The sequence below is a fragment of the Heterodontus francisci genome, chromosome 27 (genome assembly GCF_036365525.1).
Source record: "Heterodontus francisci isolate sHetFra1 chromosome 27, sHetFra1.hap1, whole genome shotgun sequence".
NCBI classification, from domain to species: domain Eukaryota; kingdom Metazoa; phylum Chordata; class Chondrichthyes; order Heterodontiformes; family Heterodontidae; genus Heterodontus; species Heterodontus francisci.
Window position 1 is genome coordinate 53,480,562 of NC_090397.1, and position 15,994 is coordinate 53,496,555.

At 45.8% G+C, this 15,994-nt stretch overlaps 2 protein-coding genes across 16 annotated transcripts in view; one reads left to right on the top strand and one right to left on the bottom strand.

Annotated features, from left to right (window-relative positions):
* Positions 1 to 15,994, top strand: part of shank3a (SH3 and multiple ankyrin repeat domains 3a) — a 1,286,992-nt gene that overhangs the window by 1,144,449 nt on the left and 126,549 nt on the right. For all 15 annotated transcript variants that reach the window (XR_010977672.1, XR_010977671.1, XR_010977670.1 and 12 more), the window contains one exon: positions 8,937 to 9,064. Coding sequence is in view for 12 of the 15 variants with exons in the window: in XM_068059355.1 (XP_067915456.1) it covers positions 8,937 to 9,064 (128 nt within the window). In the remaining 3 variants the exon portion in view is untranslated. The remainder of the gene's footprint in view (positions 1 to 8,936; positions 9,065 to 15,994) is intronic.
* Positions 4,186 to 7,433, bottom strand: LOC137384770 (ATP synthase subunit f, mitochondrial-like). The gene is made up of 2 exons (XM_068059205.1): positions 7,327 to 7,433; positions 4,186 to 4,428 (listed from the first exon to the last, which is right to left on the bottom strand). The coding sequence occupies exons 1-2, from the start codon at positions 7,431 to 7,433 to the stop codon at positions 4,281 to 4,283; spliced, it is 255 nt and encodes an 84-aa protein (XP_067915306.1). The 3' UTR covers positions 4,186 to 4,280.

The following is a 15,994-nucleotide window of genomic DNA, read 5'->3' on the forward strand; positions in this document are numbered from 1 at the left end:
CTACTTTCATGCCCTCATAATTGCCCATATTTAAATTTAAAATACTAGTCTTAGACCCATTCTTCTCTCGCTCAACCTGAATTGAAAATTCATTATATTATGATCACTGCTGCCTAGGGGCGCCCTGCAGACAGTGTTTCCAAATGCAGAGTTGATCCCTTCCCCCGTTTATCCGTACATACGATGCAGAGTTGACCCTTTTCCCACCTCAGTGGCGCCAGCTTCTCATGGACGAGACAGTGAAGGTGCATGAGTGTCACATAGCGAGCTCAAGATTGGGAACGGATGGTAAGATCGTGGTGAATTACATTCAAATGGATGCAAAGAGGTTCTTACCATATTTAAAGTAGGGTCCCATCGCAGAGTGGCAGAGATGCCACCACAGAGCTTTGCTGCCCCAGGGAAGATCAGAATCAGCAATCCTGCCGTTGGGTTCCATTGCGGCCGCTGCCGCTCTGATTCTCCGCCCCTCCCATGGCAGGGATATCCTTCCTTAGGTAAGGAGACCAAAACAATACACAGCGTGGGACATTCCCCAGTTACAGCAAAAGCAACAACTATAGCACCTTCAACATAATCAAACATCCCGAAGAGCATTATAAAACAAAATTTGACACCAAACCACATAAGGTGATTTTAGGACAGATTACCAAAGGCTTGGTGAAAGTAGGTTTTAAGGAGCGTCTTAAAGGAGGAAAAAATGGCAGAGAGGTTTAGGGAGGGAATTCTGGAAGTTAGGGCCGAGGCAGCTGAAGGCATAGCCATTAATGGTGGAGCAATTAAAATCGGGGATGCTCAACAGGCCAGAATTAGATGAGTGCAGATATCTCATAGAATTTTGAGTCTGGAGGAGAGTTCAGAGATAAAGAGGGGCAAAACCATGAATATATTTGAAAACAAGGACGAGAATTTTAAAATCAAAGTGTTGCTTGACCGGGAGCCAGTGTAGGTCAGTGAGCACGGGGTGATAGGTGAATGGGATGTGGTACGACTAAGGACACAGGCTGCAGAATTTTGGATGACCTCAAATTTACAGAAGGTAGATAGTGGAAGGCCAGCCAGGAGTGCATTGGAAGAGTCAAGTCTGAAGGTAACAAAGGCACGAATGGCGGTTTCAGCAGCAGATGAGCTGAGCCAAAGCTGGAATTGGGTGATGTTATGGAGGTGGAACTAGACAGTCTTAGTGATAGCATGGATGTGTGATCAGAAGCTCATCTCAGGGTCAAATTATGATACAAAGGTTGCGAAGTCACATTCAGCCTCAGACAGATGTCAGGGAGAGGGATGGAGTCAGTAGCTAGGGAATGGTGTTTGTAGCAGGGGCCGAAAATAATGGTCATCCCAGTATTTAATTTGGGGAATTTCTGCTCGCCCACTATTGGATGTCGGATAAGCAGTTGGATAAGCAGTCTGATAATTTAACAACAGTGGAGGAATCGAGAGAGGTGGCGATGAGGTAGAACTGGTTGTCATTGTAGTATAAGGGTATCAAAGGGTTAATCTTGAGAGAATGTAAAGATTACCATCCACCATGATGATGTAAGTGAACATGTGGGAGAGATTCATGAACAGTTACAGAATGGCTTTTGAAGGAGACACACAAGCTAGTGTGGAATATATATAGTTACTATACAATAAAGATTCATGTTTAAACAATACAGTCCGACAACCTCTCTGTTTAGACTCTATACGGTGGCAGCATAAAGAGCCAAATATATAACAGTCGTCAGCGTACATGTGAAAACTAACGCTGTGTTTTTGGATAATGTCGCTGAGGGGCAACATGAAGAGGAGAAATAGGGAGCCAAGGATAGATCTTTGAGTGATACCAGAGATAACAGTGTGGGAGCAGGTGAGAGCAGTCCCACCCAGCTGGACAACAGTGGAGAGGCTTTGGACAAGGATGTTATCGTCAGCCATGTCAGAGGCTGCAATTAGGTCAAGAAGGACGAGGAGGGATAGTTTACCTTTGTCACAATCGCATAGTATGTCAATTGTGACTTTGATATGAGCAGTTTCGGACCTGTGGCATTTACTGTACATAGACAGGGTAGTGGGACATTGCCCAGTTACTGAGCATGTACACAATTTTGGGACTTTGCCGAGTTTCGGAGCATGTACACAGTGGTGGGACATTTCCCAGTTACTGAGCTTGTACATAGTGATGGGACATTGCCTACTTACTGGGCTTCTACACAGTGGTGTGACGTTGCCCAGTTAGTGAACATGAGAACAGTGGCGAGACATTGCCCAGTTACAGAGATAAAAACAAGAAATGCTGGAACCAATCAGCAGGTCTGGCAGCATCTGTGGAAAGAGAAGCAGAGTTAACGTTTCGGGTCAGTGACCCTTCTTTGGAACTAGCAAATATTAGAAATGTCAAAGGTTATAAAGCAAGTGTGGCAGGGGGTGGGGCAAGAGATAACAAAGGAGAAGGTGTAGATTGGATAAGGCCACATAGCTGACCAAAAGGTCATGGAGCAAAGGCAAACAATATGTTAATGGTATGTTGAAAGACAAAGCATTAGTACAGATAGGGTGTTAACGGACTGAAGATTGAACAGCAGCAAGTACAAACATGAAAACAGTGGGTAAGCAAACTGAACAGACTAAGATGAAATGAAATAAATGCAAAAATAAATTGTAAAAAATGTAAAAAAAGAATGTAAAAAAAAGGAAGAAAAAATGACTAAAAATGAAAGTAAAATGGGGGGCTGTCATGCTCTGAAATTATTGAACTCAATGTTCAGTCCGGTAGGCTGTAGTGTGCCTAATCGGTAAATGAGATGCTGTTCCTCGAGCTTGCGTTGATGTTCACTGGAACACTGCAGCAATCCCAGGACAGAGATGTGAGCATGAGAGCAGGGGGGAGTGTTGAAATGGCAAGCAACCGGAAGCTCAGGGTCCTTCTTGCGGACTGAGCGGAGGTGTTCCGCAAAGCGGTCACCCAGTCTGCGTTTGGTCTCCCCAATGTAGAGGAGACCACATTGTGAGCAGTGAATACAGTATACTACATTGAAAGAAGTACAAGTAAATCGCTGCTTCACCTGAAAGGAGTGTTTGGGGCCTGGGATAATGAGGAGAGAGGAGGTAAATGGGCAGGTAGTCTGTTAACACCCTATCTGTACTAATGCTTTGTCTTTCAACAGCCTTTGCTCCATGACTGCTCCTTCTCAGTGACCAGGGGCTGAATTTTTAGACCCTCATGGGGACAGGCATGGAGGTGGGCAAGCATTGAATTTTGTCACCACCAGCCAGCTTGCCGGTTTCCTGGCATCATCCCACCCCCAGGTCATTTCGTTGGAGGCAGGATGTAAGGTGGCAGGACTAACCACCTGCAAGTGGTGGGTAGCCAATTAAGGCTGTTTAAGGGATATTTAGGCCGATTATCAGAAGCCAACTGGAATTTTCTGGTCGGCCTCCAGGACCCAGAGGTGTCGGGGAACAGTGTTGCTGCCTGGAGGCAGCCTTCCAGCGGAAGACCTGGGGGGTGGATGTGACCCTCCCCGCCTGCCTGGCTTCAGCTGTAGCAGCTGCTGTTTCTATTTTTTATTGAAAACTTTATAAAATTAGAGAGAGGGCATCTCCAACTTTGGTTACCCTCTCACTTACTTGAAAAGACAGTCTGCTGCTTCAGTGCTGAAGGGCCTCCTTTTGTCCCATCAGCTTTGAGAGCCCTCCCGCTATCATTAGTTGAATGGTGATCACGCCCTCTGGCCACTAATTGGCAAATTCAGGGAAACTCACAGACTGTTCCCCACAGGGATGGGCTTCTGACCCTCATTTGACACTGATGTCCGGGTTCTGAAGCCCACAGGGAAAATCCTGCCTCAGGGCACTGCCCAGTGCGACACAACCATAGAGACCAGGAAGTTCCCAGCTTCAACATCAGCTCTGTGCTCAGTTAGCTGTTCCCCAGCGGAGGTTCTGCTAGAGTTGCTCCAAATGTTCTTGTGCCCCTGAACTAGGGAGAGAGAAAATCAACTGGACTTCCTGCTGTGATCATTATCCTGCTGCAAAGTGTGTCTGCAGAACACTGAGAAAAGGCAAGTTTATGGCCGATTGTGTCATCCTTTGGCTGAGAAGTTAAACAGAGGCTCAGTTGGCCCTGTGTGGTGGATGTGAATGATTCCATGGAAGAAGAGCAGGTGAGTTCTCCCCACTTTTTTTTGACATTGAAACTGGTTCTAATTTTATTTTCCATGATTCTGACTCGAACACTCGTTTCTTTAAAATTCCATAAATGCAGCGAGCGGATTGATCTGGAATTCAGCTGCGGATCAGTGGTACTTCCTCCAACGCTCATGCTTTAGGTGATCATACTCCCAGACGTAACTGATGAGAACGTAACCAGCCAGCAACATGGCGACACCACCGATCCCACCTCGCTTCACATTAATATACTTGTTGTAGTACCGGTTATGGCCTCTGTCTGGTCACCCAACATCATTAAAAAACAGATGATTTAGTGATTATCATATTGTAGTTTGTGGAACCTTGCTGTGTGCAAATTGACTGCCACATTTCTTACATTACAACAGTGACTACACTTCAAAACTACTTAATTGGCTGTAAAATCTTTTGGGGCATCCTGAGTTGTAAAAGGGTCTGTATAAATGCAAGACTTTCAAAAATCAAGACTGACATTCCAGTGCAGTACTGAGGAAGTGCTGTACTCTCAGAGGTGCCGTCTTTCGGATGAGGCATTAAACCTAGGTCCCGTCTGCCTTCTCATGTGGATGTAAAAGATCCCATGGCATTATTTCGAAGAAGAGCAGTGGAATTATCTGCAATGTCCTGGCCAATATTTATCGCTTCATCAACATCACAAAAACAGATTATCCCATCATTATCCCATTGGTGTTTGTGGGAGCTAACTGTATGCAAATCGGCTGCCGCGTTGCTACATTACAACAGTGATTACGCTTCAAAAAGTACTTCATTAGCTGCAAAGTGCTTCGGGACATCATGTTGTTGTGAAAGGCTCTATATAAATGCAAGTCTTGTCTTTCTTTCATGATCAACTAGTTCGCTAGATCTCACTGTCAACTTTGGATTGCTGTTTATTAGTTAGTCAGTTCGTTAATTAATTCAGTAGTTAGAATCTTCTGTGCCTAGTGGCATATGAGATACTTCTTTTTGGGGGAAAGAATCTGGAACACTCTCCCCCAAATGGTTCTAGATGCTGGATCAATCAGTGTTTCATGACTGAGATCAATAGATTTTGTTGGGTAAGGGTATCAGGGATATGGAGCTAAGGCGGGTAAATGAAGTTGAGGTACAGATTAGCCATGATCTAAGTGAATGGCAGATCAAGCTCAAAGAGTTGAATGGCCTCCTCCTGTTCCTAGGTTCCTAAGGGACTTAGAGTGCATGTCCACAGGTTCCTGAAGGTGGCAGGACAGGTAGATAAAGTGGTGAAGAAGGCCTGTGGAATGCTTTCCTTTATTGGCCGAGGTATAGAATACAAAAGCAGGGATGTAATGCTGGAACTGTATAAAACGCTGGTTAGGCCACAGCTGGAGTATTGCGTATAGTTCTGGTCACCACATTGCAGAAAGGACAAAATTGCTCTGGAGCGAGTACAAAGGAGGTTTACGAGTATGTTGCCAGGACTCGAAAGTTGCAGCTATGAGGAAAGATTGGATCGGCTGGGGTTATTTTCCTTAGAACAGAGGAGGCTGAGGGGTGACTTAATTGAGGTGTACAAAATTATGAGAGACCTAGATAGAGTAGACAGGAAGGACCTGTTTCCCCCTAGCGGAGAGGTCAATGACCAGGGGGCATAGATTTAAGGTGATTGGTAGAAGGATTAGAGGGGACATGAGGAAATACTATTCACCCAGAGGGTGGTGGGCGTCTGGCATTCACTATCCAGATCAGTGCTGGAGGCAGAAACCCTCAACTCATTTAAAAGGTACCTGGACATGCACCTGAAGTGCTTTAACCTGCAAGGCTACAGACCAGGTGCTGGAAGGTGGGATTAGATTGGGCAGCTAGTTTTTTTTTTTATCTGGCACAGATACGATGGGCTGTATGACCTCCCTCTGTGCCATAACTTTTCTATGGTTCTATGGTTCTAAGTTACTGGAGGGATAAAGATAATACAACCATAAACTGTGCAATGTGGGCACAGATGAAACTTAGCTGAGGGAAGGTGAGAAGACAGTATAGATATAACTACTTCACACAGAGAGAGAGGAATGTGTGGGACAGACAGTCCAGGACACAGTGGCAGTGATAGTGTCAGCAAATTCAAGAAGGAGCTGGATAGAATGTTTTGGCAAAAGAAGTGATTGAGGGATGTAAGGGGGAAAGAGTTGGGCAGGGGGCTTTACTGGACTCTGAGACTGGCCAGATGGACACCAATGGTCTTTTTCATTTCATTTCTATGTTACTGAGGAGCTGGATAAGAGACTACTTGCTTTGGAGATTGTAGCAAAAGGAGCAGGCTGAAATGATCGGGTATTCCACTAGTGGGCTAGAGGAGCCTGGAGTTCAGGGGTAAATAGTGGAGATGTGAAAATGAGAATATTTAATGGGATAGAGTAGAGGGAGCTTTACTCTGTATCTAACCCGTGCTGTACCTTCCATGGGAGTGTTAGATGGGATAGTGTGGGGAGGAGCAGTCCTGAGATGAGCATCCAGGAATACGTATATTTGGGAGAGGGTGGTGTGGTTAGTCCAGAGCATTTCATCCAGAGAAGATACTTTGTGTCAAATTTGTATTGAGACTTATTAATTATACTGCACAGAAGAAGGCTATTCAACCCATCATACATGTCCCGGCTCTCTGAAAGTACTATCCCCTGCTAATTAATGACCACTTAAGGCCCTCTTCCTGCTGCCACTGTTATTTTACCACTGGTGAGGGTTGGCCATGCCTCATGCTGAGGCTAAAATAAAAGCAAAATACTGCGGATGCTGGAAATCTGAAACAAAAACAAGAAATGCTGGAATCACTCAGCAGGTCTGGCAGCATCTGTGGAAAGAGAAGCAGAGTTAACGTTTCGGGTCAGTGACCCTTCATCGGAACTCAGTGAAGGGTCACTGACCCGAAACGTTAACATTGCTTCTCTTTCCACAGATGCTGCCAGACCTGCTGAGTGATTCCAGCATTTCTTGTTTTTGTCTCATGCTGAGGCTGCCGGTTATACCCTGGTGGCCTGATTGCAAGCTCAGGGGGTGGGCCCTCCTGCTCATGCACCCTGTGCCCCATGGAGGGCCCCCCAAGGGAAAGGGCCGCCTGTCTTGATTCCATACCACTCCCTCCCCCTGCCTTGCTGGGGCCAGTCAGACAGGCCTCAGTGAGCCCGCCCCACTTACCTGAACACCAGGCCTCCATCACTGGCTGGATCCGGGGCCAGTGGCACTGCTGGGACTGAAGAGCTGCCAGCCCTCTGATTGGCCAGCAACTGTTGGAGGCGGGACATTCTGCCTCATAGGGGCAGAAGCCATGACCTCAGGCATACCACACAAAATTACATCGTAGCTTTTTGGGCCAGTGGAGACGGGCTCACCACCCACTCTCCAGCCAGTGGGCGGGGCCACCACCTCTGAGTTAAATCCCAATCCTTGTTCCAGTGAGTCATAGAGTAGTTTACATCAGTTTAAATGCCTGACATGTGCTGCTTGAATCCAATCAGCACATTATCATGGTGATAAACAGCTTTAATTAGCAACTTTAATTAGTGGGTTTAATAGCGAGAGGCACTTGTTCCTTGCCTGCTGAGTGTCACATTCAAAGCACAAAACTTTCACCAATAAGCCGACTATTTTCACACAGAACATCACAGTTTCTTGTTTTGTAACAAACACTTGGAGCTGATGTTACGAGGCTGTCCAATCAGCCGTCCATATAATGCAGCATTAATCAGCTGACCTGCTGAGATGAGCATTCAGGAACAAATCTATTTGGGAGACGGTGGTGTGGGTAGTCCAGAGCATTTCATTCAGAGAAGATACTTAGTGTCAAATTTGTATTGAGACTTATTAATTATACTGCACAGAAGGAGGCCATTCGACTCATCACACATGTGCCGACTCTCTGAAAGTACTATCCCCCGCTCTATCTCCAGACTCTTTTCCACTTTTCTGTTTCAAATATTTATCCCCTTCCCTTAGAAAACATTTTCTGGATTCCACTTTCCCCACGCTTTCTAATGAGGCATTTCATGTCCCAACAACCCTCTGCACAAAAATATTGTTCCCAACCTCTCGCTTTGTTCTTTTGGTTACAATCTTACATTGATGCCTTCCTGTTACCAATTCAGTGACCAGTGGAATTAATTCTTATCTATTTACTTCATCAAAAAAAAAGAAAAAAACTACACTGCCCTGTCACTGTCTCAGGACACCCCAAAGGCCTTTAGAGCAATGAAATACCTTTGAATTATAGTCACTTTGAAGTGTTGTAGGAAACCTGGCTACCAACTTGCACACATCTATATCCCATGAACAGCAGGGAAATAATGACCAGATAATCTGCTTTAGGTGTTTGGATAAATATTGACCAGGATACTGGGAGAACTCCCTTGCTCTTTTTGAACAATGCCATGGGATCTTTTATGTTCACCTAAGAGGATACTCTCTGCTTAACATCTCACCTCCTGCACTGTAGAACTCTCTCATAGTGCACTGAACTGCCAACCTAAATTATGCGCTGAAGTTTGTGGAATGGGACTTGAATTCATAACCCAGGATAATACATCAACGAAGAAAGGATGTCATACCCTATCTTTTCTGATGCAATATCCTGTTTTTACTCCTGTGATATCCTTTCTTCTTTGATGTATTATCCTGTCTTTTCAAATACAATACTATCTTCTCTGACATAATATGGCATCTTCTGCAATATCCTCTCTTTGATGCAATATTCTCTCCTCTCTGATGTGATATCCTGTCCTTTCTTATGCACTGTTTTAATTTTGTTTTAGAAAAATTGGATGAGATCCTTGCAGCAGCCGATCGCTCAGCCAGGACGGAGAACGTGGCAGCAGACTCCCGAGCTGCGACAGTCAAACAGCGGCCTACAAGCAGGCGTATCACGCCAGCAGAGATCAGTGTGAGAAACCCATTCACGTTTAACTCTGTATTGAGTTCTGAGTGTCAGTATTCTGAGAACAAGGAAGCTATTAACTATAGGGAATCATAGCATGATTTCAGTTTCCCTTTGCTCTCAACAGATAAGAGTGATAGTGTTGGAGCGCTTTCCCCGACCCACGCCTGCTTTGAGAATGACTTCCTCCCCAGGAATGTGGGATCAATAAAAGAAAAGGGGTGAACACAGATCTAGCTTCGAGCCGGGTATTCCGGATTTGCAAGCGGGCCAACTGGGAAACAACGACTCATCTGCAAAAACTAGCCAATCACGCAAGGGTGGACATGATCCAGGCCAGCTTCCACTTATGCATTCTTGAAAGGACAGCTTTCAGTCTGCCTAACAGGATATGACTTATTAGCAAAATAAAACTCGTGGCATTATAGGGGCAGTGGTGGCTTAAGAAGCAGAAAGAAAGGGATAGAAAGCAGAAAATAGTGATGAGTGGTTGCTTTTCAGACTTGAGGAAGTATGTAGTCATCTTTCCCAGGGGTTGGTATTAGGACCACTGCTCTTTTTGTTATATATTAATGACCTGGATTTGTGTCTGCGGGGCATGTTTTCAGAATTTGCAATTAAGAAACAACAGGGGTACCATTACACTATTGGGTGTATTCTATAGGCCACCAACTGGTGGGAAAGATATAGAGGAGCAAGCTTGCAGGGAAATTACAGAGAGGTGCAAAAACTATAGAGAAGTAATAATAGGGAACTTTAGTTATCCTAATGTAAACTGGGATAGTAATAGTGTAAAGAACAGAGAGAGGGAAAAGTTTTTGAAATATGTTTGGCAGAATTTTGCTGATTGATATGTTTCTGGCCCAACCAGGAAGGAGGCATTGCTGGATCTGGTTCTGGGGAATGAGGTGGGTCAAGTGGACCAAGTGTCAGTAGCGGAACACTGAGGGAAAAGTGATGAATACCATAAGGTTTAGGTTAGCTATGGAAAGGGGAAACGAGCAACCTAGAGCAAAAATACTTAATTGGAGGAGGGCCATTTTCAGTGGGTTGAGAACAGATCTGGCCCATGTAAATTGGAATCAAAAATTTGCAATAAAAACTGCAGCAGAATAATGGGCTGCTTTTAAAAGAGGAGATGTTGCAAACAGGCGAGGTACATTCCCACGAGGGGGAAAGGTCGAGCAACCGAAGTCAGAGCTCCCTGGATGATGAAAGAGATTGAAAGTAAGATGAAACAGAAAAAGGATGCATATGACAGATGTTAAGTTGATAATACAAGTGAGAACCAGGTTGAATATAGAAAGTTCAGAGGGAAAATGAAAAAGAAAATAAGAGAATTAAAGAGAGAGTGAGAGAAGATAAAAGGGAATCCAAAAGTCGGCACAGGGGCGGCACAGTGGCGCAGTGGTTAGCACCGCAGCCTCACAGCTCCAGGGACCCGGGTTCGATTCCGGGTACTGCCTGTGTGGAGTTTGCAAGTTCTCCCTGTGTCTGCGTGGGTTTTCTCCGGGTGCTCCGGTTTCCTCCCACAAGCCAAAAGACTTGCAGGTTGATAGGTAAATTGGCCATTATAAATTGTCACTAGTATAGGTAGGTGGTAGGGAAATATAGGGACAGGTGGGGATGTTTGGTGGGAATATGGGATTAGTGTAGGATTAGTCTAAATGGGTGGTTGATGTTCGGCACAGACTCGGTGGGCCGAAGGGCTTGTTTCAGTGCTGTATCTCTAATCTAATCTAATCTAATCTTCTATTGGCATATAAATAGTAAAAAGATAGTAGGAGGAGAGGAGGGTGCTGATTAGGGACCGGAGAGGGGATCTATGCAGACGGCATGGCTGAGGTACTAAATAAATACTTTGCATCTGTCTTTACCAAGGAAGAAGATGCTGCCAAAGTCATAATGAAAGAGGAGGTAGTTGAGACACTGGATGTACTAAAAATTGATAAAGAGGAGGTACTTAATATGGCTGAGTCACCAGGACCAGATGGGATGTGTCTGAAGGAGGCTATTCAGCCCATCGAGTCCATACCCGCTCTCCACAGAGCTATGCTGTCAGTCCTACTACCCGGCTCGATCCCCATAGCCCTACAATTCTATTTCTCTCAGGTGGTCATCCAACTTTCTCTTGAAGTCTTTGATTGTCTCGCTACCATCACCTTTGTGGGCAGTATGTTCCAGGTCATTGCCACCCGCTGCGTAAAAAAATGCTTCCTTATATTCCTCCTGCATCTTTTGCTCAAAACCTTCAATCTGTGTCCCCTAATCCTAGTACTATTTGTTAATGGGAACAGTTTTTCCTTATCTAACTTACCAAAGCCTGTCATAATCTTGTACACTTCTGGTAAATCTCCCCTCAATCACCTTTGTTCTAAGGAGAACAAACCCAGTTTTTCCAACCTAACCTTGTAACTAAAATCCTCCATCCCTGGAACCATTCTGGTAAATCTCTTCTGTACCCTCTCAACAACCCTCACATCCTTCCTAAAATGTGGTGACCAGGAATGGACACAATACTCCAGCTGGGGCCCAACCAGAGCTTTTTAAAGGTTTAGCATAATCTCGCTACTTTTGTGCTCAATGCCTCTATTTCTGAAGCCCAAGATCCCATATGCTTTGCTAACCACTCTCTCAGTATGTCTTACCACCTTCAAAGATCTATGAATATGCACCCCCAGGTCCCTCTTCCTGCATACTCTTTAGAACTGTGCCATTAAGTATATATTACTTCTCCCTATTTCTTCTGCCAAAATGCATCACCTCATACTTGTCAGCATTAAATTGCATCTTCCACCTTTCGGCCCATTCTGCTAACCTATCTATGTCTTTTTGTAGGTGGTTCATATCATCCTCACTGTTTGCCGTACCTCCAAGTTTGGTGTTGTCAGCAAATTCCAAGATCCAAGTCATTTAAATATAGCAAAAAAGCAGTGGTCCCTGCACTGACCCTTGGGGAACACCTCTGTCTATCATCCTCCAGTCAGAAAAGCAACTATTTTCTACAATTTGCTGTTTTTTTTAATTCATTCATGGGATGTGGGTGCCGCTGGCCAGGCCAGCATTTATTGCCCATCCCTAATTCACTTGACAAGGTGGTGGCGAGCTGCCTTCTTGAACCGCTTGCAGTCCATGTTAGGAAGGGAGTTCCAGGATTTTGACCCAACGACAGTGAAGGAACGGTGACATGGTTCCAAGTCAGGATGGTGTGTGACTTGGAGGTTAACTTGCAGGTGGTGCTGTTTCCATGCATTTGCTGCCCTTGTCCTTCTAGTTGGTAGAGGTCGCGGGTTTGGAAGGTGCTGTCTAAGGAGCCTTGGTGTGTTGCTGCAATGCATCTTGTAGATGGTACACACTGCTGCCACTGTGCATCGGTGGTGGAGGGAGGGATTGTTTGTGAATGAGGTGCCAATCAAGTGGGCTGCTTTGTCTTGGATGGTGTTGAGCTTCTTGAGTGTTGCTTGAGCTGCACCCATCCAGGCAAGTGGAGAGTATTCCATCACACTCCTGACTCGTGCCTTGTAGAGGGTGGACAGGCTTTGGGGAGTCAGGAGGTGAGTTACTCGCCACACGATTCCTAGCCTCTGACCTGCTCTTGTAGTCACGGTATTTATATGGCTACTCCAGTTCAGTTTCTGGTCAATGGTAGCCAATAGGATGTTGATAGTGGGGGATTCAGCAATGGTAATGCCATTGAATGCCAAGGGGAGATGGTTAGATTCTCTCGTGTTGGAGATGGTCATTGCCTGGCACCTGTGTGGCACGAATGTTACTTGCCACTTATCAGCTCAAGCCTGGATATTGTCCAGGTTTTGCTGCATTTCTGCATGGACTGCTTCAATTTCTGAGGAGTCGCGAATGGTGCTGAAAATTATGTAATCATCAGCGAACATCCCCACTTCTGACCTTTTGATTGAAGGAAGGACATTGATGAAGCAGCTGAAGATGGTTGGGCCTAGGACATTACCCTGAGGAACTCCTGCAGTGATGTCCTGGAGCTCAGATGATTGATCTCCAACAACCACAAGCATCTTCCTTTACGTTAGGTATGACTCCAACCAGCGAAGAGCTTTCCCCCTGATTCCCATTGACTTCAGTTTTGCCTGGGCTCCTTGCTGCCATACTCGGTCAAATGCTGACTTGATGTCAAGGGCAGTCACTTTCACCTCACCTCCTGAGTTCAGCTCTTTTGTCCATGTTTGAACCAAGGCTGTAATGAGGTCAAGAGCTGAGTGGTCCAGGTGGAACCCAAACGGAGCGTCATTGATCAGATTATTGCTGAGTAAGTGCCACTTGATGCCACTGTTGATGACACCTTCCATCCCTTTACTGATGATTGAGAGTCGACTGATGGGGCGGTAATTGGCCGGGTTGCGCTTGTCCTGCTTTTTGTGTACAGAACATAACCTGGGAAATTTCCACATTGCTGGATAGATGCCATTGTTGTAGCTGTACTGGAACAGCTTGGTTAGGGGCGCGGCAAGCTCTGTAGCACAGGTATTCAGTACTCTTGCTGGAATATTGTCAGGGTCCATAGCCTTTGCAGTATCCAGTGCCTTCAGTCATTCCTTGCTATCACGCGGAGTGAATCGAATTGGCTGAAGTCTGGCATCTGTGATGCTGGGGACTTCAGGAGGAGGCCAAGATGGATCATCAGCTCGGCACTTCTGGCTGAAGATTGTTGCAAATGCTTCAGCCTTATCTTTCGCACTGATGTGCTGGGCTCCCCCGTCATTGAGGATGAGGAGATTGATGGAGCAACCTCCTCCAGTTAGTTAAAAGCAAAATACTGCGGATGCTGGAAATCTGAAATAAATACAAGAAATGCTGGAACCACTCAGCAGGTCTGGCAGCATCTGTGGAAAGAGAAGCAGAGTTAACGTTTCGGGTCAGTGACCCTTCTTCGGAACTGACAAATATTAGAAAAGTTACAGGTTATAAGCAAGTGAGGTGGGGGTGGGGCAAGAGATAACAAAGGAGGTCTAGATTGGACCAGGCCACATAGCCGACCAAAAGGTCACGGAGCAAAGGCAAACAATATGTTAATGGTGTGTTGAAAGACAAAGCATTAGTACAGATTAAGTGTTAATATACTGAATATTGAACAGCAGCAAGTGTAAACCTGAAAAAAACAGTGGGTAAGCAAACTGAACAGACTAAGATGAAATTAAATAAATGCAAAAAAAATGGTAAAAAATGTAAAAAAGAATGTAAAATAAGGAAGAAAAAATGACTAAAAATGAAAGTAAAATGGAGGGTTGTCATGCTCTGAAATTATTGAACTCAATGTTCAGTCCGGCAGGCTGTAGTGTGCCTAATCGGTAAATGAGATGCTGTTCCTCGAGCTTGCGTTGATGTTCACTGGAACACTGCAGCAATCCCAGGACAAAGATGTGAGCATGAGAGCAGGGGGGAGTGTTGAAATGGCAAGCAACCGGAAGTTCAGGGTCCTGCTTGCGGACTGAGCGGAGATGTTCCGCAAAGCGGTCACCCAGTCTGCGCTTGGTCTCCCCAATGTAGAGGAGACCACACTGTGAGCAGCGAATACAGTATACTACATTGAAAGAAGTACAAGTAAATCGCTGCTTCACCTGAAAGGAGTGTTTGGGGCCTGGGATAGTGAGGAGAGAGGAGGTAAATGGGCAGGTATTACACCTCCTGTGATTGCAGGGGAAGGTGCCATGGGACGAGGTGGTGGGGGTAATGGAGGAGTGGACCAGGGTGTCGCGGAGGGAACGATCCCTTCGGAATGCTGACAGGGGAAGGGAGGGGAAGATGCGACTGGTAGTGGCATCACGCTGGAGGTGGCGAAAATGGCGGAGGATGATCCTTTGGATATGGAGGCTGGTGGGATGAAAAGTGAGGACAAGGGGAACCCTGTCACGGTTCTGGGAGGGAGGGGAAGGGGTGAGGGTAGAGGTGCGGGGAATGGGTCGGACACGGTTGAGGGCCCTGTCAACCACAGTGGGGGGAAATCCTCGGTTGAGGAAAAAGGAGGTCATATCAGAAGCACCGTCATGGAAGGTAGCATCATCAGAGCAGATGCGTCGGAGACGGAGAAACTGGGAGAATGGAATAGAGTCCTTACAGGAGGTAGGGTGTGAAGAAGTGTAGTCGAGGTAGCTGTGGGAGTCGGTGGGCTTATAATGGATATTAGTAGACAACCTATCCCCAGAGATGGAGACAGAGAAGTCGAGGAAGGGAAGGGAGGTGTCAGAGATACACACCTTTAACATATTGTTTGCCTTTGCTCCGTGACCTTTTGGTCAGCTATGTGGCCTGGTCCAATCTAGACCTCCTTTGTTATCTCTTGCCCCACCCCCACCTCACTTGCTTATAACCTGTGACTTTTCTAATATTTGTCAGTTCCGAAGAAGGGTCACTGACCCGAAACGTTAACTCTGCTTCTCTTTCCACAGATGCTGCCAGACCTGCTGAGTGGTTCCAGCATTTCTTGTTTTTATTTCCTCCAGTTAGTTATTTAATTGTCCACCACCATTCACGGTTGGATGTGGCAGGACTGCAGAGCTTAGATCTGATCCATTGGTGATAGGATCGCTTAGCTCTGTCTATCGCATGCTGCTTACGCAGTTTGGCACGCAAGTAGTCCTGTGTTGTAGCTTCACCAGATTGACATCTCATTTTGAGATATGCCTGGTGCTGCTCCGGGCATGCCCTCCTGCATTCTTCATTGAACCAGGGTTGGTCTTCCAGCTTGATAATGGTAGAGTGAGGGATATGCCAGGCCAGGAGGTTACAGATTGTGGTTGAGTACAATTCTGCTGCTACTGATGGCCCACAGCGCCTCATGGATGCCCAGTTTTGCATTGCTAGATCTGTTCAAAATCTATCTCATTTAGCACGGTGGTAGTGCCACACAACATGATTGAGGGTATCCTCAATGTGAAGGCGGGACTTCGCCTCCACAAGGACTGT